General features: G+C 40.5%; 3 protein-coding genes across 8 annotated transcripts; all 3 read left to right on the plus strand.

The window, feature by feature from the left end:
* Positions 1 to 2,732: 2,732 nt before the first annotated feature.
* On the plus strand, positions 2,733 to 5,949 carry rpusd1 (RNA pseudouridine synthase domain containing 1). 4 transcript variants are annotated; one of them, XM_044050083.1, is made up of 6 exons: positions 2,733 to 2,795; positions 3,418 to 3,640; positions 3,721 to 3,844; positions 3,979 to 4,081; positions 4,442 to 4,543; positions 5,095 to 5,949. In XM_044050083.1, exons 2-6 carry the CDS (start codon positions 3,453 to 3,455, stop codon positions 5,496 to 5,498), a joined length of 921 nt encoding a protein of 306 aa, XP_043906018.1. In that variant the 5' UTR covers positions 2,733 to 2,795; positions 3,418 to 3,452; the 3' UTR covers positions 5,499 to 5,949. The 4 variants fall into 4 exon arrangements, with proteins under 4 accessions (XP_043906018.1, XP_043906021.1, XP_043906019.1 ...); XM_044050086.1 differs by having other exon boundaries at positions 2,783 to 2,800; XM_044050084.1 differs by lacking the exon at positions 2,733 to 2,795 and adding an exon at positions 2,821 to 2,968.
* Positions 5,950 to 6,781: 832 nt separating this feature from the next.
* slc25a17 (solute carrier family 25 member 17) lies at positions 6,782 to 11,594 on the plus strand. Of its 2 annotated transcripts, none has more exons than XM_044050081.1 (9): positions 6,782 to 6,991; positions 7,367 to 7,427; positions 7,758 to 7,824; positions 7,957 to 8,108; positions 8,311 to 8,427; positions 8,573 to 8,721; positions 9,623 to 9,718; positions 9,819 to 9,904; positions 10,675 to 11,594. In XM_044050081.1, exons 1-9 carry the CDS (start codon positions 6,935 to 6,937, stop codon positions 10,826 to 10,828), a joined length of 939 nt encoding a protein of 312 aa, XP_043906016.1. In that variant the 5' UTR covers positions 6,782 to 6,934; the 3' UTR covers positions 10,829 to 11,594. The 2 variants fall into 2 exon arrangements, with proteins under 2 accessions (XP_043906016.1, XP_043906017.1); XM_044050082.1 differs by having other exon boundaries at positions 6,944 to 6,991; positions 7,357 to 7,427.
* A 282-nt stretch (positions 11,595 to 11,876) lies between these two features.
* Positions 11,877 to 19,643, plus strand: znf598 (zinc finger protein 598). 2 transcript variants are annotated; one of them, XM_044050079.1, is made up of 12 exons: positions 11,877 to 12,433; positions 13,368 to 13,480; positions 13,776 to 13,905; positions 14,095 to 14,306; positions 14,404 to 14,621; positions 14,766 to 14,865; positions 15,516 to 15,703; positions 15,792 to 15,867; positions 15,970 to 16,832; positions 17,454 to 17,622; positions 17,731 to 17,881; positions 18,118 to 19,643. In XM_044050079.1, exons 1-12 carry the CDS (start codon positions 12,260 to 12,262, stop codon positions 18,490 to 18,492), a joined length of 2,769 nt encoding a protein of 922 aa, XP_043906014.1. In that variant the 5' UTR covers positions 11,877 to 12,259; the 3' UTR covers positions 18,493 to 19,643. The 2 variants fall into 2 exon arrangements, with proteins under 2 accessions (XP_043906014.1, XP_043906015.1); XM_044050080.1 differs by having other exon boundaries at positions 11,881 to 12,433; positions 17,734 to 17,881.
* The last annotated feature ends 1,452 nt before the right edge of the window (positions 19,644 to 21,095 follow it).

Consider the following 21,095-nt stretch of genomic DNA (forward strand, 5'->3'; position numbering starts at 1 on the left):
ATTGACAGTCAGGGAAGCATTTGTTTTTGCTGGTGCAGTTTAAAATAATACAGCCCATTCAATCATTCATTCATGGGTTACAACAGCCTGCTTTAGGATACAGGATGACAATTGAACCAACCAAATAAACAAACAACAACCACATCATCATCAACAACAACAACAACAATAACAAAACATAATTTACGCCATGACAGTCTGCCACTGTCGCATATCTGCTTTTGTCTCCATCATTTTTACAATATCAGTTTAAAAATGAAAGGGTTGCAGAACAACATTTTGTTCAACAACAAGGTGTGATGCATACTTGTGTGTCAAACCTTTACATTCAATGGATATATTAATATATGCATATTTGTACGTGTTATTCACTGTTATTTGTGGTATTATGTTCACTTAAAGAGTTATCAAGGGACTTTCAGTGTACTCATACATATATATATACATATATATACATATATATATATATATATATATACATATATATGTATATATATATATATTATCTACTCTCCATAGTTCTCAGAGCAGTAGAGTATGAACTGTCAGGGGTGGATTTAGTTTTGTTGCAGTTTTAAATAGCGCTCACACATGCATTAGTTACAACAGCACAGTGAGCCAAACCATCTGCTCCAGGATCCAGGTGAAGTAAATAAAAAACTAATCTTTAGAGAAAGTAAATCCACATTATCTCGTCAAGGTCAGCCTGTCACTGTCACATGTCTGTCTGTCTGTCTGTCCAGTGCTGTGGGTCAGTCCTCCTCGGCGGCTGTGGGCAGTGCTGTGGTGGTGTTGTTGCTGCGGAGCGCCTGCTCCAGCAGAGCTCGCTGTGCTGTAGCCGGCAGATAGAGGAAGGTGTAGAGCAGAGCCAGCAGCAGCAGAGCCAGCAGCAGAGGGACACCCCAGTTTGATGTCATTATGGGCTCTTCACAACGAGCCTGCAGAAAAGACTTGTTCTGCATCGTAAGTAGAAAGTTAACAGCACCGATGTTGTGCTGCACTGCAGGTAGAAAGCAGCAAATTACATTTACAAAACATTTTTGGTTTCATTCAAATTAAAAGACGGTGTCTTTGTTAGAATACTTATCCTTATAGAGTCCATGTCCTTCATATTTTGTATGTGGCTTGATTTTCCTCATCATTTACTGTGCTGTGAATGATCTCATCTGGATCCAGACGTAGTGTTTTAATTCCTGAAAAAATCCATAGAACATAAAGGTACAAGTCCAAACTGAAAACATCACAGTAGAGTCATTTAAATTCAAAGTAAGATAGCATCCCAGTCATTCTTTTAAAACTCATCCAGTCCAAAAACTTTCTTCACATGCAAATAATGCAACCCCGGTAATATTTTCTTTTGTGGTTGATTTTATACGTAATAAAAAAAAAAATCATGAGCATAATAGAACATCATGACGATCTGTGATATCCATCAGCTGTATCTTGTTCCTCTTCAGCTTCTGCTTTCTGACTGAAACGTTTGGGATGAGACTGCTTATTGCCACGTGTGTGTGTGTGTGTGTGTGTGTTTGTGTGTGACACACACACAAATACAGAGAGAGGGAAAGAGAGAGAGAGAGAAGATTGGAAATTCTTGATCTGCTTATCTGATTCATACCTGACTGTGTTTGTGGATTTACAGGAAGAGCCTGCTCTGCAGAGTTGGAATAATACAGTCACCACCAATGGTTAAGATATTCTATTGTGAATAATTGTGATACTTATCTGACATTTGTAAAGAGCCATAGCAACATGCTTTGCTTTAAATGTTCTTGTTCATGTTTGTTTTATTTGCTGTGGTGTTTGGTTTTGCTGTAGAAATGGAAAACAACATCAGTACAGTGAACATCAGACTCCAGTGGCTGTAACAGGCTGCAGGGCGAAACCACAGCCTTTTTCTTGTTATTTTTCATGTTCCTCCATTCAATATGTCACCAGCCTGAAAGGTTAAAAAATATATACAAAGGAAATACAACCTAGATTTAAAGCGTCTATGCTGTCTCTCAAAATTGTCGGGAAGCCTGGTATGTTATAACTTTAATTTTCTATATGGGTTCATACAGCACCACTACTTCTAAACTGCACTATCAGTATAAGGAGTAAATGGTTTGGCCCCGAGGAGCAAAGCAGCACAACAGTTGTCACATGTTCACAATACTGGATGAGGTGAGGGATTTATAGACGTCACACTGAGCTGGAACAATAACAACTGACACAATCACTTGTGTCAAGACAAAGAAGTAGAAGGGGACACAAATTAAATCTGAACATTAGATAATAAATATCTAAAAGCCTCTAATTTATCTTTCTCTTTTTAAAGGTTTATCTATTTTTTTTCTTTTTAACCACTTTGCAGACACATAAGACAACAGAAAAAACTAACAAAACAAGGGATGCAATTTAAAGATTCAAGATGTCTATGTGCACAAACACAATCCAGGCACATATGTGTGCAGAGTTCTCAGAGTCCAATAGAAATGTCTTATTAATGCCTTGCCTTACTATGCAGCTTTTATATTAAACATAAACAAATGTACATGATGGTTCTCGCAAATAATTCACTTTTATTTTTTATTATCTGTTTTTATTTAGTTAATTTATCTTGAGAAAAGTGTTATTTTCTTGGTTAAACCACAGCGAAATGTATTCATGTAACTCACAAAAAGCTATGTTGTTGCACATGCGATAGTGGGCGCTGTTCACCTCTCACATCAGTTTGTCATCATCAGCCGGGACAACGAAGAAGACGAAGCAGCTGCGCAGTCACAGTCGAGCTCAGGGAACCACTCACTGTGGTAAGGTTTGTTTATGTTTGTGTTAGCATGTATTTGACGTAAATGTGAACTTTCTGCACGTGAAAAATATACCGTACATTAGTCATGTCTGCTGTTAGCGTACAGCAGCTGGCAAAGACGTGATGATGCTAACAGGCTAGCGTTAGCCTGGTTGGCTCAGACCTACAGGGCAAGTACGAATTGTTATTATGATAATGTGTTTAAACTCTGCTTACAACGTCTTTGAGTACTGAGGTTTTTCTACAGCTCTGCTTATCCCTGATAGATTTAGATATAAACATTTCTTGTTCCTCCTACCGGTTACGATTTCAATTCCTTTTTTTCCTCTTGGCCATGGGCTGCCTGAATGTAAAGAAGAAGAAATATATAGACAGACACACACTCGAAAGTATTCAGCATTCCCGAATGCATTTTCTCTGGAAATATTTTAATTATTAGGTCTGATTCTTTAGTTCAAAATCTAATTAAAATTTTGCTTGTGGTATTTACACTTTCATGCAGGAATCAAATATTTCCCCATCACTGTCTGGTTCAGTCAGGTTACGTTTTATGAGGGAAACTTTGTGTTTAGTCTGTCAATGGATTATATATGAATACATATGTCTCCTCATTCTCTCTACAGCGCTGCAGGGGTTGTGTAGTCCAACACAGCACACAATGACCACAGAGCCTGCTGACGTGGAGAGCCTGCATGTGCTGTACCAGAGCGATGACTACATTGTGGTGGACAAGCACTGGGACATCCGCATTGACAGCAAAATGTTCTACGAGAAACAGACCGTGCAGGCTCAACTTCGACACCGCTTCCCTCAGTTGGCAGACCCTAGCACTTACTATGGATTTAGGTCAGAATTATTTCTACTCACAAACTACATCAGCTTACAGACTGATGCTCATAGAGAGTAAACACTTCTCTTTCCTCCAGGTTCTGTCATCAGTTGGATTTCTCCACCAGTGGGGCTCTTTGTGTGGCTCTCAATAAGGCAGCTGCCGGCCGGGCCTACCGTTGTTTCAAGGACCGCACTGTCACCAAACTTTACCTCGCCCTGGTATGAAACACGGACACTGTGACACACACAAACCTTACATACAAATGCTACCATGTATCGGTTCATATATCACCCTTGTGTGGTAATATATAAGATCTGCAGATAAAATTAGTTTCACATTTTTGCTTCTTTAGATCCGTGGCTGGGTGGAAAACCAGACACAAACTCTGGACTTCTCGATCGGCAAGAACTCCTCAGAAGGAAAAACACATATGATGTGTGTTAAAGGAACAGAAGGTACACAAAACAGCAGATCTTAGTACATTTGACATAAGTCAGACTCCCATTATGCCATTCTTTGAAAATTTTGATGATTTGTTTTACATTTAATTGTGACTACTGAACTCAGTATTTTGTTCACCACATTTTAGTTTATTCTGTTACCCCACAGTTAACTAAATGTAGTTTGAAATGAATCATTGAAATGTGGATAATTGGAAGGAGTCTTGGAATGTTTGACTGCACTGTCTGCCTATTTATCTCACACAACCAGGCTGTCACAGACTCCCCTAATCTACATCTGTGTGTGTCAGTGAAATGGAAATTTGCATTTAATTTTTCTTGCTTATTCGCATCCATTGTTTTTCCTCTCGCCAGGCTGTGAAAACCCTAAGTCTTGTCAAACTGAGCTGACGGTGTTGGAGTATGGGCTTTATGATGGAGATCTTGTCACCAAGGTGCTACTGCAGCCACACACAGGTAATTCTTTTCCTGTCACATCATGGACATTCAGGATTTCTCAGCTGTGTGGCCTGTTGATTCATTTAGAAGCAAACCGTGCTCAATATAGTGCTGGATAATAAATCACACATAACTGTCACATAAATGTTTCATTGTTTCCACAAATAAGTTCAAAATCACATTTAACTGTTTTATTAAACTTATGTTACTTTATTTATTATTTTATTGAGATTATTGTCATCTAATGTGAATTAGTTTTTTATCGTGATTTGACCATATTGTTCAGCCTCACTTACACAGTTTTAAGTTATTTCAGTTTGATAATTTAAAACCAATGGAATATTAAAACTTGAATGACAAGTGAAATGTAAATATTTTCTGTACCGGGCTCCTTTTATTGTGTTTTGGGTCCCACCAGTGAACCTTCTCTCTCCTTACACTACTAGATATATTGTATACTGGAGATTAAGTACTCATATTTTCCCATGTGTGTGTCAAGACAGTGGTCCATCACATTTTTGAAAACTGTTCCTCCCTCCTTGACTCTGCACCTGTACTTTTTCCCTCAGGTCGAACTCATCAGTTAAGGGTCCACTGCAGTGCAATCGGCCATACCATTGTTGGAGACTTCACTTACAGCTCAGGAACGGACGACTCCCCGTACCGCATGATGCTGCATGCCCACCTCCTCCACATTCCCTTGGATCCTCAGCCCTTGCTTGTCTCAGCTGGAGACCCCTTTCTCCCCACAGTGGATCCCAAGTGGATCCCGCAGCGCTCATTACGAACTGTGACAGCCACTGTGGAGGCCCTGCTGGAGCGCAGGGTGGAGGAAGACAGGAAGATTAAAGAGGAGGCAAAAGAGAGAAGCAGAAGAGTGGAGGAGGAAAGGATGAAACTAAGGACTGAGGAGGAAAGCGACGAGCACATGAGGCTGTGTCAAGAGTGGCTGAATGAACGGGCTGGAGACTGATGGAATCATTTTATATCTTAATTTATTTTAGCTGTTTACTTATGGGCCACACGGCAGCTAGCATTGTTGCCTCACAGCAAGAAGGTCACCGGTTTGAATCCCAGTTTGACTGAGGGCCTTTCTGTCTTTCTTTGCGTGTTCTGCAGACTGCAAATATGTTTGCATGCAGACAGTACAATGCTGACACTTAGTGAATTGTAGACTACAATGCAAGTCATTAGGTGTGATGCAATTTGGCAACGCTGTTATTCCGTGCCGTGTCACACGATAATCATTCGGTTTGTGTGTAGAGAAAAATCCAAAGAAGAGGAATCAGATCCCACACATTCATTATACCTCCACATGCTGGCATTGTGTTTATGTTTTGACTACATTGTATTTGACTGTCGAACTAATGTATGTCTTTTCAAAACGGTGGTCAGATAATTTTACATTAAAAGATCTAAGTTCATGCCTTTTCTAAAGTCTACGTACATACCGTTTATATTTGAAAATCTTCAGTATCCAGACAGGAGAAGCTGTCTAACTGTGGGGAAAAGCAGCAGACGTGTTAAGATATTATAGACTTTTGCAGCTGTAGATTTCATTAGTTGGGCCTTTTGTTAAGAGGCTAGCACCAATGTTTAACTTCTGCCCCGTCTGGCAGCCATGTTATCAGTGACAGTGTCCCGGTCTGGTCCGTGAAAATGGCAGTACACATTTCCGTGTTGTTATTCTGTGTTGATAATGTGTCAGTGCCTCATGCCTCCACGCTTCAAAAACATTGAACTAACTGATATCTTTCTCTGTAATACAGAGTGACGCATTGAGCATTGTTACCTCCTGTACTGCTCAACACAGTTTTTCCTGTTTTAAGCCTCACCCATAGACCAATCATCACTATGTACAGTATCAAAAAACTCCTCCAACCATAATCGGCACACACTCGACACCCCTACAAATGCTCTCAATAATCTTTGGGTTGTCTGTCTTTGAGATTCGAAGTATTTAGGACAATGTTAGTCAGTCGCAGCAAGTTTATTCCCATACAAAGTCAGCTTGGATTGACTGCTTCATGTGTAGTGTTAGTAGTGTAGTAAAGTGTTGTTTCCAACAATGAAAATTTCGTTCACATTAATGATATATGATCATTTAGAAACACAACATGAGGCTTCTCAGTTAGAGTTAATTGCATTTACTTTTGGGTGAATTTTTGAGATTATAATTTTGTATTATTTATTGGTCATTTTTTTAAATGTCTGTTACCTCACTGTTGTTCACCATTTTTGAGTGAGTGAGTGAAAATAACTACATTACCCACAATCCCTTCCTCGGCTAACCTACTCTGCTGTGCTGCGACAGTGGTTTAGCGAAGTGAAGGCTAAACCACAGAAACCGGTAACGGAGTTGAGCTACATGCAGTTGGACTGGTGAACGTAGAGCAAAATCTGGTGAAAATGGGCTCCGAGGTGTTCTCGTATGAGAGTTTGGTTCATGCTGTGTCTGGAGCTGTGGTAAGCTAACGTTCACTTTCACTTCTCGTTAGACTTAGGTGTTGCACTTAGAACTCAATTCAAAATGTGTCGTTTGCTAATGATTAACACCTTGTAGAGCGAGTTACCTCTCAGATTAGCGCAACAGCTGTGAAACTTCGATTCGGCAATAGCAGGGATTATATAAGAGCTGCTCGATATTATGAAAACAATGTTGTTAAACACTTCTGGCTATATGACCAAAGATAAATCAGCAGATCACTGTTAGTATGTATAACGTATTTTGTGCTACATGTACTTGAATCACTTTAAATCATTACATTTTGTCATGACATTTGACCATAATGGAAGAAAGAACATGTACACATTTCTACTACTGACTGCAGTTTGTTTTAGGGGAGTGTGACTGCAATGACAGTGTTCTTCCCCCTTGATTCTGCCAGACTACGGCTTCAAGGTAAGCAGTTGCAGAAATGTGGTCATATTTTCAAAAATGATGGTTATCAACATCCTTCCTTCCATCCTCTACCACGTTATCCTCCACATGAGGGCCCCAGGGGCTGTGCTCTGCCAATCTCAGCTGACATAGGGTGAAAGGTGGGGTATAGACTGGACCAATCACCAGTCCATCACAGGGTCACATATAGAGACAAACAACCATCCACTCTCACACTCACACCTACAATTTAGAGTGACCAATTTACCATATCCCCATAATACATGTTTTTGGACTGTGTGAGGAAATCGGCATTATCAACATATTTGCCTGTCTTCTGTTTTGGTTTAGTGGATGAAAATCGGAAGGCCAGGTCAACTCCAGCCATTCTGGCAGAAATTATCGAGGAAGAAGGACTGTGAGTGAAAGTAATAGTTGTACACTTCCAACATTTACACCTGAACTGAGAAAGAGACAAATAAATGATGTTCAGGATGCACAACGTAAAGTTGTATTCTTTTGTTTCCTGCCCACCTTTCTCCCTCCGTAGTCTAGCTCCTTACAGAGGTTGGTTCCCCGTCATCTGTAGCCTGTGCTGCTCCAACTTTGTCTACTTCTACTGCTTCCACAGCCTAAAGGCGAGTTGGCTGAAGGGAAAACAGTCAGTACCCAGTACTGACTTAATCATAGGCATCGCTGCAGGTGAGCTGGTCATTGCAGGTACAAGAAAAACAACAATCAAAACAGGAATCAGATCAAATTGCAGTCAAAGCCACTCCTGCACATTTCAATGTCAAGACAAAAGACTATTGTTCGATAACATTGCCAGGCTCCAAGAGATGATATTACAGGTTTTATGAATGTAAACTAACCACAGATATTTTTTGGGTTTGTCGCTCTCTAGGTATTGTGAATGTTCTAGTTACCACACCGTTGTGGGTGGTGAACACCAGACTGAAGCTTCAGGGTTCCAAGTTTCGCAATGCAGCGATCGAGAGAACCAACTACTCTGGCATTCGGGGTAAATGGCCATTGTTTGATTATGCTCATACCTGTTTAATAGTCCTTTCTTCTAAATACTGTACAGGGGATTCAGTACTGTATTTGGATTTTCTCAACTTGTGTCTTCTCCTGTGTCCTCCTAATATACTCCTGCGGACATGCAGATGCTTTTGTGCAGATACTACGTGATGAGGGTGTGGGAGCTCTGTGGAATGGGACCGTCCCGTCCCTGCTGCTGGTGCTGAACCCTGCCATCCAGTTCATGATTTATGAGGGTCTGAAGAGGCAGCTGAGAAGAGGAGTTCCCAGGGAGGTGAGTGCGAAACAGGGGAGGCAGGGGGATACAGATTGTAAAAGGAAAAAAACAGTATATTAATATTATAATTATGAATGATATTTAATTAATATTAAAGTCCTGTTTCATTACTGAAAAATATCCTGATTCATTACTGAAAAATATCCTGATTCATTACTAAACCCTTTACTGTACGACTAGTATTTAAACCCCTCATGATTTTGACAATAAGTAGAATCTTAAACATTGTAAAGTTGACTTGTATAATTGTGATTGTTAATGCAGTTTATGTTCTAAATAATGGCCATGTCTGTGGAAAACAAAAGGAGAGAACTTATCTCAGGTTATCCTATTATATGGATGAGTAAACACTCGATATGCATTGATGTGGTAATTCTGTTCACATGATTGTCTGTTTGGCTTAAACGGAAAGGAACTGACATCTTGCACTCGGAACCAAAACAGTGCCATTTTAGTGGCACGCCACACTGTTCAAAACCATTTGACATTTAAACTGTAGCATAAATACCAGGCAATATGTCAGGTAACGCAATCCTTTGTTGGCTATATTCATAAAAAGTAAAGATTGTGGAAGATTGCCCAAACAGTCAGGGACAAGCAAAGGAAACTGGATCACCAAAGATCAGTATGATCACCATGCCATAAAACTCTTTTGTAGCGAGCATAGTAGATGGGAATCAGCAGGCAACAGATTCTGCTTATGTAGTGATTGCTTGATATCAGGTACAGAATCCACCACTAACTAACTTATGGGTAAATGTATTAGCTCAGGACAGTCTGGCCATTGTCTGACCATGTACTCCTCAGACATTGAAGGTAACACTGGTCATCTTTCTGCATTAGCTTTAGATTTGTGACAAACAAAAATGCATAAATTAATATTTCTTTTCCTCCCAAGCTGTCATCTGCTGAAGTCTTCATCATTGGTGCTGTGGCTAAAGCGGTGGCAACCACTGTAACATATCCATTGCAGACCATACAGTCAATTCTCAGGGTATGTTTTATGTGAATTACTGTATATGCCTGTGTACAAATGTATGCTGTATATACTGTAGTATGATATAATATATATTTTTCTTTTTTAATTACCGAAGTTTGGACAGTCCAACATACCAAGAGACGAGTCAAAATTTCTGTCGAGTCTAAAGACTATCAGGTGTCTACTTGCCAGTAAACTGAGGTGGGTACACACACACAGGCACACACACACATTCTCACACAAATTTTTATTAAACAAGTTCAGGAGATCATATGAAACGTCAGATTTACAAAGAGTGGAATCATATAAATCACGGAAATGTAAAATGTAGAAAATAGTGGGAATTGTACCTGAAGCTAATAGAAGAGAGGCAGATGATCACAATAACAGTAAAAAATCAATGAGTATTAATATTAATATCAATATTGGATGGCATGAACACAAACCTGCCGTGGTTCCCAGTTACACATCCATCCCTGGGAAATGGAAACACAATGGTGCTGGTATTGCCAAATTGTGGACTCATTTGAAGAATTTTGCAACCAAAGACTACTTTAGTAGAGTTGCAGAACATTATATAATCATAAGTCGATTGAAGATGGGAGGGGCCCTCTGTCTGAACAGAGCTTATATGATCTGTATGTAGTCTATAATGCAGTGCTGAAGCACACAGTTGACTTGGACCACATGTTACAGTTGAAAAAGAAGATATTTGTTACCAGCAGCCCAATTCTGATTTTCACTTATCCACAGGGGAATTGTTTTGCTTATCTGTAACCTTGGCAAGAAAAATACAACCCTTCATTTATAGACATTTATCCATAGCTGTAAAACTGATGGGTTGCTAAGATCAGGTTTCTCTTAATGTCAATTACACATATTCTTATCTACATCATTGCTATCTCCGTCATGTGGAATACATCTTGTTGTTACAGTGAGCCTGTCTTTTGATGCCTGATATTCTTTTGCAGGATGTATGGCGTACTGGGTCTGTTTAAAGGGCTAGAGGCCAAGCTGCTGCAGACGATACTGACTGCAGCCCTCATGTTTCTTCTTTACGAGAAGATTGTCAGCTGTACCTTCAGTGTCATGGGACTGGGCAACAACTACAACAAGAAACGCTAGCAAGGAACTTTACAGCCATGGACACTATGGACTGTATTTAAGCACTGACGAACTGCATAAGTCATTGCTTATACACTGTACGTCATGAAACGTACATCCTGGAAATGAACACTGGTCATTGTTATCGTAATAGGATATACTAAACACACTGTTCCGGTTCAGTGTTCCAGTATTCACATTTGTCTTCCTGGGACCTGGGTCTTTTTTCACATTCAGCTATGTTTAGGTGTGTTTTTATTCACGTCACATTGTGGGTATGAATGCGGTCTTTCTGGTCACCATTCCTTTTGTCCACTCTAAATTATAATCTAATCAGACATAGTAGTGCAGACAATTAAAGTTAATGATTTTATGATAGTGGTGAGTGGATCACATCAGAAGCTGTGACCTAACCTGTTACTCAGAGAAAGCACTAATAATACTTGTATTACTGTAGAAATGCTGTATACATCAAACCATCTTCAGAATTACTAAACTTTAGGTGTAATCCAAATTTATGGCTGCAGCATTTAATAAAAAAATGCTGGCTTTTGATCAATATTTAGTAAATATTAGTAATATTGAACAATGTGGCTGGTTATATAAACTATGTAAATATATTACCAGCCACATTGTGTAAATCCAATTGTGTCTTGAATCGGAACATGTCTGTTCTCATGTGTCACAGGTGTACAAAACCTTTTTCCACTTGTTAATGGGCTGGGAGATAAGTACGGAAAAATGTACCTTTTATTGATTGAATAAATTCAGGGATGGAGCTATCATAGAGAATCTATGAGTGAGATTTATCTCTAGGACAAAAAATAATGAAAAAAACATTTATATTTATTTAATTTTTTTAAATCACAATGTTGTAATGCAGTAACTCAAGGCTACTTTGCTTAGTAATATTAGTACTGGTTTATAAATTGTAATCACTTCCACTAGTCTTGCACTAAGCTACTGCCACTGAATGAGACATGGCAATAAAGTTTCTCAAGATAAAGTATTAATATAATAAAAGCAAAATTCTAGTCAAACAGACAACTTGGCACATTAAACTACTACTACAACTACAATGAAGGTTTAGAAGAAAATGTGGCCAGTTTACCTCAAACTTGATATTATGTTGTAAAAACGCACCACATTTTCCCACGAACCTTGCAGCAAATACGCACACACGTATGTATTCCTGAACAGTTTCTCATTTCCTCCACGTTACATAGTACCAGCGCGCACACGTGGAGCAACGACATCCTGTGGCCCTGCACAAACAAACACAAGTGTGTCAGTCAGGTTCTCGGCCCATCCCTATGCTTTACGGATCGTGGAGCTACTTTACGTGACGCGCCGGCGCTTCTGACTTTGATTATACGTAAGCGTCCGAACGGTGGTGTCTCTTCCCCGTAATAATACACGGTCAGAGGTCCATTTGTGCTTTTATTCGCCAACATGAATTCTACACACACTAAGGAGACCGAGAAGCACTGCGTCCTGTGCTGCCAAGACGTCGACATCTTCGCCTTTGGGAAATGCGACCACCCGGTTTGTTACCGCTGCTCCACGAAGATGCGGGTGCTGTGCGAGCAGAAGTACTGCGCCGTCTGCCGGGTGGAGCTCGACAAGGTACGGGCGGCTAAGCTACTGGAACTTGGGGATAGCTCCCAGTTTTGCTAACTAGGCCCTACCACTTATGTCGCTCGATCATAGAGGAACAATCTGCGAGACTGAAATCATACTGTCTAACCTGGTGTCTAAATAAATTATATTATTGATGAAAAGCAGCAATCAGTGTCTGTCGGTTGTTCAACACCACTGTTCCCTCGCTGTCATTAGCTTAGCTAATACAGCTAACGCGAACATAGTAAGTCAGGTGTGTGGTAGGTTAGCTTGTTAGCCATATCTGAGAGCAGGTCGCCCTCTTACAATGTGGCCTCTGTGACCAGTTGTCAGTCTGGTAGTTAGACCACTCACCACTCTGTTGATTGTGTTTTTAATTAACGAGTCAAGTTGTTCAGTAATTAATATATATAACAGCTATTTTGTGTGTGGTTCAGTGTTCTGTGGCCACAAATGCTGCTTCTTTTTAAAACAAGATGAGGCTTAAAAGTCAATGTGTAATAAAGGCGTGCTGTCATTTTCCTTTAGCTAAATTGACTTTTAGTCAATTTGTCAAATCTCTTGGATAGCGTCACAGCCGGCTAGTCGAGCGGTACCACTCCCTTTTGAAAGTGAATGAAGCTGTTTTCGGTTTGTGAAAATAGAAACTGAGCTTCGTTGTTTTACATGTTAAAGTGCTTTATTAAGCAGAGTGTACTCGAAAGTGTTGATAACAGTTCTCCCAGGCTAGGTGTTATGTAGTGACCGCTTTCCCATAATTCCACTGGGGTATCTACCACATTATGTAATGCTGTTGAGACAGCTCACCAGTCCAACCCTAACCCTATGACATACGTTGGCTCGGAAGTCACTGTGTCATCAGTGCACTGCAGTCATTTATTTACTGTTCCTTCAAGATGTTTCGTGCTTATGTTTTCACTGACTGTTCTGTTGTTCTCAGGTGGTGTTTGTGAAAAAAGTGGAGGCCTTCTCATCTCTGCCCTACCAACACTTTGCATGTGAGAAGAAGCACAACATTTATTTCGGTGATGAGAGGATTTACGCTCAGTACAGGTACATCCATTGATCCAGTGAATATGTTGCCCATAGATTGGAAATAAGTACGATTCTCAGACTAATTTCTCACTCAGCTGAAGTTATCAGTTAAAGGCCAGTGGCATGTGACTGTTAGTTCTTAATATGGCTGTATCACTATTAAAAAAAATTAATCTAATTTCATTTTCATCATATTTCAGGTCTGATACTTTCCTGCTTCGTTAAGATAAAAATGTTGTTAGTCTCACAATGTCAATGATTGACACTTTATTTGGTTTGATTTATCTGCTGATCACATGTTGTGTTTCAACAGGCATCTGCTGTTGGCAGAGTGTGTCCGCTGCCCAGAACCAAAGGTCTTCTCCAGGTTCGAGGAGCTGGAGCAGCACATGAGGAAGCAGCATGAGCTCTTCTGTTGCAAGCTCTGCTCAAAGCATCTCAAAGTAAATAACATTCCACGTTCTCCATAAATTTGAATACACATGGTGGGAACTACTAATTAACAAAGAAAAACAAATTATGTCTCTAAAGCTTTGAAACATTTCTATCTTCAACTACTCTGAATTGCAGTGTTTTGAGGATTGATTAAAAATGTATTTTTTTCTTGTTTTAAAATGTTCTTCTCCTGCCAGATCTTCACCCATGAAAGAAAGTGGTACAATCGTAAGGAATTGGCACGTCACAGAGCACATGGAGACCCGGACGACACAAGTCACAGAGGACACCCGCTCTGCAAGTTCTGCGATGACCGATACCTTGATAATGATGAGCTGCTGAAACACTTGCGCAGGGACCACTACTTCTGCCACTTCTGTGACGCAGATGGTTCTCAGGAATATTACAGGTGTGTGTCATAACCCAATTTGGTCATGAGCCATTCAATGAAAGGAGGAATAATGAAGCTGGTTGTTAATCTGGTATTTCGACCCTGCTGTCAACAGTGACTATCAGTACTTAAGTGAGCACTTCAGAGAGAGTCACTACCTATGTGAGGAAGGCCGCTGTGCCACAGAACAGTTCACCCATGCATTCCGCACTGAGATCGACTACAAGGCCCACAAAGCTGGAGCGCACAGCAAGAACCGGGCAGAGGCTCGGCAGAACCGCCACATTGACCTGCAGTTCACCTATGCCCCAAGGCAACAGAGGAGAAATGAAGGTCAGTGAGGATGTTGTTTGATTTTATGAGACTTGGCTATTCACAATACTTTACATACTTGGTGTTCCCTTAGGTTTACTGTGAATACAACTGTAGTATGGAAGCAGTGAATGTGAATACAACCAAGATGCACATGTCCTTTAGGTATGGTAACTGGTGAGGATTATGAAGAGACACGTCACAATCGAGGAGGAAGAGGACGGCCTCATGGTGGAGGGGGGCAGAAAAGCTGGAGATATTCACGGTGAGTCCAAAATCTGGTGTCATGTTTGACATTGGCCCCCTTTACACCCAGCTTTAAAATGCATTTTCTGTGATAGGATAGCACCTGATCACTTGTAAGTACAGGTGTAAATACACCCGATTGTTATTTGATCCAAACCACTTTGAGAGGAGGTCGGAGAACAGACGTGTAAATGCAATAAGTCTTTGATTTGTTTTCGATCCACCCACAACAACTACGTGAGCAGAAATAAGTTTGTGTCTCTGAGGACAGCTAACATGAAAGCAGTGTCAGTGACAAAACTGCACAGTGTCCTCTGTTTTCGTCAGTTTTCCGTTCATCAAAGACAACGTCTTCCCCTGCTTCGCAAAGCAAAGAGAAAGGTGTGGATGACCGTGATCTGATGGCAATTGGATCTTGATTTGGACACCGGAGATGCATGTTAATACCAGCTGCAAATGCATGTGGTGAAGCGCGATCCAATCCCAATCTGATTACAGGAAACACATTCTAATGTTACTTAGGGGTGTGTGTCACTTTCATGAATGAGCAGATACTGCTTTGGAGAGTGATTTGTCATTTCATCCTTAAACATACCAGAAGCTGCTGCAATCTATTATCATCCATGGTGTAGTTTATGACTTAATATGAGTGTGTGCTTGTCAATGCAGAGAGGAAGAAGACAGACAAATGGAAGCTGCTATGAGGGCGTCAATGGCAGTGCGCAGACAGGAGGAGAGAGGAGCGGTGCAGGAGAGGAACACTCCCAAACACTGCAATGAGGAGAGGATGGAGAGAACAGAACTAGAGGAGTCCAGACACAGGACCGCACATATCAAACCAACAAACAAACCGCCAGGTATAATATGTTTTAAATGCACAATGGGTGTAAACATCCATGGTAGTGTTTCTGACGTCTCTCACAGACACCCATTGTCTTTTGACAGTTCGAACAATGAAAAGTGCTAATCCAGGAGAAGAAGATGAATTCCCAGTTTTGGGAGCCACAGCTGCAACATCAGGGTAATGTTTTTTTCACAAAATAGAAAGTGTAAATTTCATTGAAAATTTCACTGTGTTGATGAAATGTTAAATTTCTCCTGTTCGTCTTTTGTCTCCCTCTAGTGTAAAGTTAGCTCCTGCAGTAGCTCCAGTAACCCGTGCAGCTTTGAAGGAGGATGACTTCCCCAGCCTGTCAACTGTCGCTGTTTCATCCCCCATGACCCCAGCTTACTCTGCCCAACCAAAAAAGACTTCCTCTTTCCAAGAGGAGGATTTCCCTGCTCTTGTGTCTAAAGTCCGTCCCCCAAAACATGCAGCTGGCACCAAATCTGCTTGGTCAAACAATACTGCTAAACCCATCAATCATCCTCCTCCTTCCTCCAGACCTCCTCCTCCCCTTTCATCTTTGTCATCTGGCCCGCAGCTCCTCTCTTCCTCTTCCTCTTCCGTCTCACGTAAGAAAAAGAAAGTAGGGGAGAATGGGAAGGCAGCGGCTACCAGGTCTCCTCCTTCCTCAGATGACGACAGCAGAGGGATAACGCGTCCGGTGCCCACCATGTTGGATATCTCGTCTCTGCTCACAGTGAAAGGAGGCAACAGCAAACCCTCCGTCATGACCTCAAGCTCATCAAACCCAACTCCCAACACAGATGTCTCTACCTCCAAAGCCAGCAAGAAGAAAAAACAGCAAAAGAACACGTTGCCTCCATCTGCGTCTGTGTCTTCAACCATGACGACACCTGTAAATACAGTCTCAGTGGTGAAAACTGCACAGAAGGAGAACGTCCCCGAGAAAAACTGCAACAAACCTCTCTCCAGTACTGCGGCGGCGGCGGCACTGACAATGGGATTAGCTAATGGACACCCTGAGAAATCACCAACCATCGGCAAGAAGGCAGCTGCAGTCACTTCTCGTCCTAACACAGCCCCGCACCTGGAACAAGAGGAAGAGTTTCCTGCTCTCACAACCAAGAAACCACCACCAGGTAATTCAAGATTCAAGAAGTTTTTATTGTCATTATGAGGTAATATCCTGTTTGATGCAAGTGTGCTGTTCGTCTTAGAATTAAAGGTACGGTGTGTACAATTTAGCAACATTTATTGGTGAAGTTGCGTGTTGCACCTCACCCTTCCCTTTCCTTCCAAGTGTGTTGGAGAACCTTTGAAGCCTTCAGTTAATAAAAAAATCAATATTTAAAAAAATAAATAAATAAAAAAAGTGCTTTACAAAAAACTTGCTCAAATGTCTTGTTTGCTGTAAATGTAGCTCTTTGTCCAGGCATGATCTTGGCATGACTTTGTTTATTTGTGTACCATCTCTTCTTTTTGATGGACCTCATCAGTATTCCGTTTTTATGCATTATGTATCTTATGTATTTATTTTTCTTAGTGGAGTTCAGCACATTAGAATATGTCAGATTTTACAATTTCGTGGTATGACATTGAATGTCTGGTGTTAATCACAAAACTGTCAGTTCCGGTTGAAATACCTGACATTTTATTTGCCAAAGTCTGGCACTTATTTAGTTGTGTCTTGGTGTGCAACAATTGATTTTTACCACTAGGAGGTGATGGAAGCTGAAGCTCACACTGTGTTTATCTGTCAGGCTTCAAGACCTCCTTCCCATTGAAGGCTTCAGCTCCTGCCTCATCCTCCTCAGCACCCCCTCCTCCACCTGGTCTTGGACTCTCAGCCCCTAAGCCTCCCCCTGGCTTCACTGGGATCCCCCTCAACAGCAACAGCAAAGTGGTTGAGCCTGCTCCTTCAGTCAACCCGTAAATGGCTGCCTTGTTTGCCAAGTTTTTGTTAAAAGCCCCCTGTTGGCCCTCATTGGTATGAGTTATTTTTTTAATCAAAGTTTTGTTTTTTTTTCTTCTCCCCAGTAGGCCTCCCAAAATATCAAGTGGTGGTTACTTGGTACCAGAGAACTTCCACCAGAGAAACCTGGACCTGATCCAGTCCATTAAAAATTATCTCCACAATGATGAGTCAAAGTTCAACCAGTTCAAAAACTATTCTGCTCAGTTCAGACAAGTAAGTTATGATACTTTTTTTACTCACTGTGCTTTTAATTGCTCATTTTCCTCTTGGAACTGTGTACTGTCTTAGTCGTGCATTAAAAAAACATGATTTCTTGGGAATTTTAGAGATGGACTGATGGTTATCCACTGCAGTTGACTTGTATCAATAAAACTATCAGTTATTAAATGTTTTATTCAAAGTGAATAACTAGATGAATGGCTTTATTAAACTCCTGCTTTTGTTCCCAGGGCGTAATATCAGCAGCTCAGTATCACCGCAGCTGTAAGGACCTGCTCGGCGAGGACTTTAACCGCATCTTCAACGAACTGCTCGTGCTGTTGCCGGACACTGGTAAGCAGCAGGAGCTGCTGACGGCCCACGGAGACTGCAAGGCCCTGGAGAAACAGTCGGGCGCCGGAGGAGGGAAGAAAAACAAGAACAAGAAGAGTGCGTGGCAGACGCCCACCACTGTCGCCAACGCCGCCGCAGAGCTGGAATGTCAGGTTTGCCCCACTTGCAGACAGGTGCTGGCTCCCAAAGACTTCAACTCCCACAAGACCCTGCACATTGGGGAGAGGGAGGAGTTCCCTTCCTTGCAGTCAATTAGCCGAATCATTAGCTAGCCCCTCCTCTGCTCTCTACAGCTGCTATTTTGGGGGCATAGTTTCAGTTTCTCCTGCAGCTCTGTCAAAGCCCTGCAAAAACCCAGTATGGAACACAACCTGTTTACTGTGTGACCATGTTTCGGAGAAGTTTAGAACCTATATCTCATATTGAAGGTGAAATTAAAATGGTTCATGGTTTTTTTTTTTTTTGTAGTTTTAGGTAAGGACATCGATAGTTCTGTGTGAATGGTTTCACAGGTTAGAATTACAGGGTTGCGCCAGCTCCAGTTTTCTGTCAAATCACGCGGATTGTGGACGTATCCAGCTGGCACTGGCACTGTCTAATCTAGAACTATTGATTTATTTAATGAAAGCAGAGGGACAAGTTGAAACTTTACTTGAAGAACGTCTTGCTCTGTAATTCAGAATTACAATGACTTACATTTTGTACTAAGCTTTGTGCTTTCACAACAAGAAGAATACTGATGTTCTGTCGACATCAGACTTGATAAGTAATGTATAATTCCCTAGACGGGCTGCTTAAATAACAAAATAAACACAAGTTCAGTTCAACATTTTAGCTCCTTATTTATTTTAAGTGCAGCTGTTTTAAACTTTTTTCAAATGTCTGTTGCTTCATAATGAATGACAAACTTCGATCAATTAGGACAACGTTAAAGTTCTTTCTGCCTACTCTTCATTTGTTCACTCACCAGTAGATCTGGTTGATCGTTTGACTGAACTGTTGAATTAAGGAAGTGGTCTTGCACAAGTTTTGAAATGGAAACTACAGTCCTCAACAAACTTGCCTACTTTCCCTCATATTTTTCATATACTGTGGTGTACCTACCTTAAAGCAGTGATTGATAGAATGGGATGGTGACCATTGTAGTGAGATATAGCAGACTTCAAGGCTCCCACTTTGCTGGATTTCCTTTCCTTTTTTCCCCCCAAACAATTTTTTGGTTCATGGCAAGTTATGGATGTGACATAAACAAAGTCTTCAAAACCGGTTTTGAATTAGGGCTGTCAAATTATTATTTTCTTGTGATTTAATTGCCGAAGTTCAATGGTTAATTGCATACTTGTCACATTTTAAGACTGTATTCATTTGCTACTCACACGGTTTTAAGTTCATGTAACAATTAAAAGCAATCTGTGCATCTCGACTGTGAATCCAATGAATGTGAAGAAAGTTCCTTTATGAATTTGACTCTCAGATTTTATTTTTAGATTATTCAAATCAAAATATGTGCATGATTGCGGTAACACAATGTCTACTTTCAGAGATGTTGACAGCATTTGCAGTGTGCAGAATGTCCTGTTTAATTGCCTTCTCTAATTCACACAGGCTGAGTATGAATCGGATGGATGAATCGACCGAGCCGCAGTGTTTTTTGAAAGTGGTGCAACAGAAACGGGCAGTCCCAAGCATGTTTTGATTTTTATTTTGAGTGACGTTTCAGACTGCAGTCCAGAGACATTCAGGTAATAGACAGTGACACACATCTCTGTACACAGCATTTTTACACTGAAGAGATCAAACACCTTCAGAACAAGAAGAAACAACTCAGAAGAAACATGTTCCAGGGATAGCACACTCCAAAGTCAGTGTATACGTGTTACCTTGTTGATGGGCGGTTAAGTTTTCATCATCAGTTATATTTGTGGGGTAAGATATTCTAACATTCATGACAAGTGTTATACTAGAAAGCATTACTATATATCGTAACCCTTTCTCAGTCTTAACAGAAATCAAATGTTAATTTTGGTGCTGAGGCCCCTTCAAGAGTGTTCAAAGTATTTCCAACAGAGATTGCATTCTAGATTACTAAATTAATTTTATTATTATCATACTTTTTTTTTTCATTAATACAGGGCAAAGCAGACCCTGGACATCATCACACACAGGTTCCATTTACTTCAGTAACACTGTATTTTACAATCAACCAATACCACAGTAGTGTACATGGTCCAGAGCACAAAACACAGAATGTTTGTAGTATTTTATTTTTTATTTTTTTAAATCTAACACACTGACTGAAGCACTGAGAACAATAATACACCCTGACCTGACAGTACCCCAAACTACCCAACTTAGAAGCCCAACATTTAAAGGACTCTTTCAGTATGTTGTACATACATAATACTTTAAATGGATTCCTTTCTATGTGAAACTCACAATGACTCCGTAACTATTTAATTACAAATCATTAAATAGAGGAAATGTGGGAGTGATAATATATTAAATAGATAGATTATATAGATTTTATAAAAATCTTCACCACAACCTAATTTAATTGTATGGTAAATCTTACGTTTTGCATTTTTGAGTGTGTTCAGATTTTAAAGCCAAACCTATTTGTCAATTTGGGCAATTCAACTCAACTCACAAATGTGAAATTCAAGGAACAGCTTTTGAGCAGTGAATGATGAATCAATGCCAGACAAATAAAGAGAATAAATCTAAAAACATATGATAAGAAAAAAACATGAAAATAAAGCACAAGTGCAGACGTTTGTACAGATTTAACACTAACCCGTCCATACACTTGAAAAGCACCTGAAAGTATTAGGAAAACAACCCGACTGCTACTAGTCCAGGACCCAACATTGTACTC

Source organism: Solea senegalensis, linkage group LG19 (assembly GCF_019176455.1).
Source record: "Solea senegalensis isolate Sse05_10M linkage group LG19, IFAPA_SoseM_1, whole genome shotgun sequence".
NCBI lineage: Eukaryota > Metazoa > Chordata > Actinopteri > Pleuronectiformes > Soleidae > Solea > Solea senegalensis.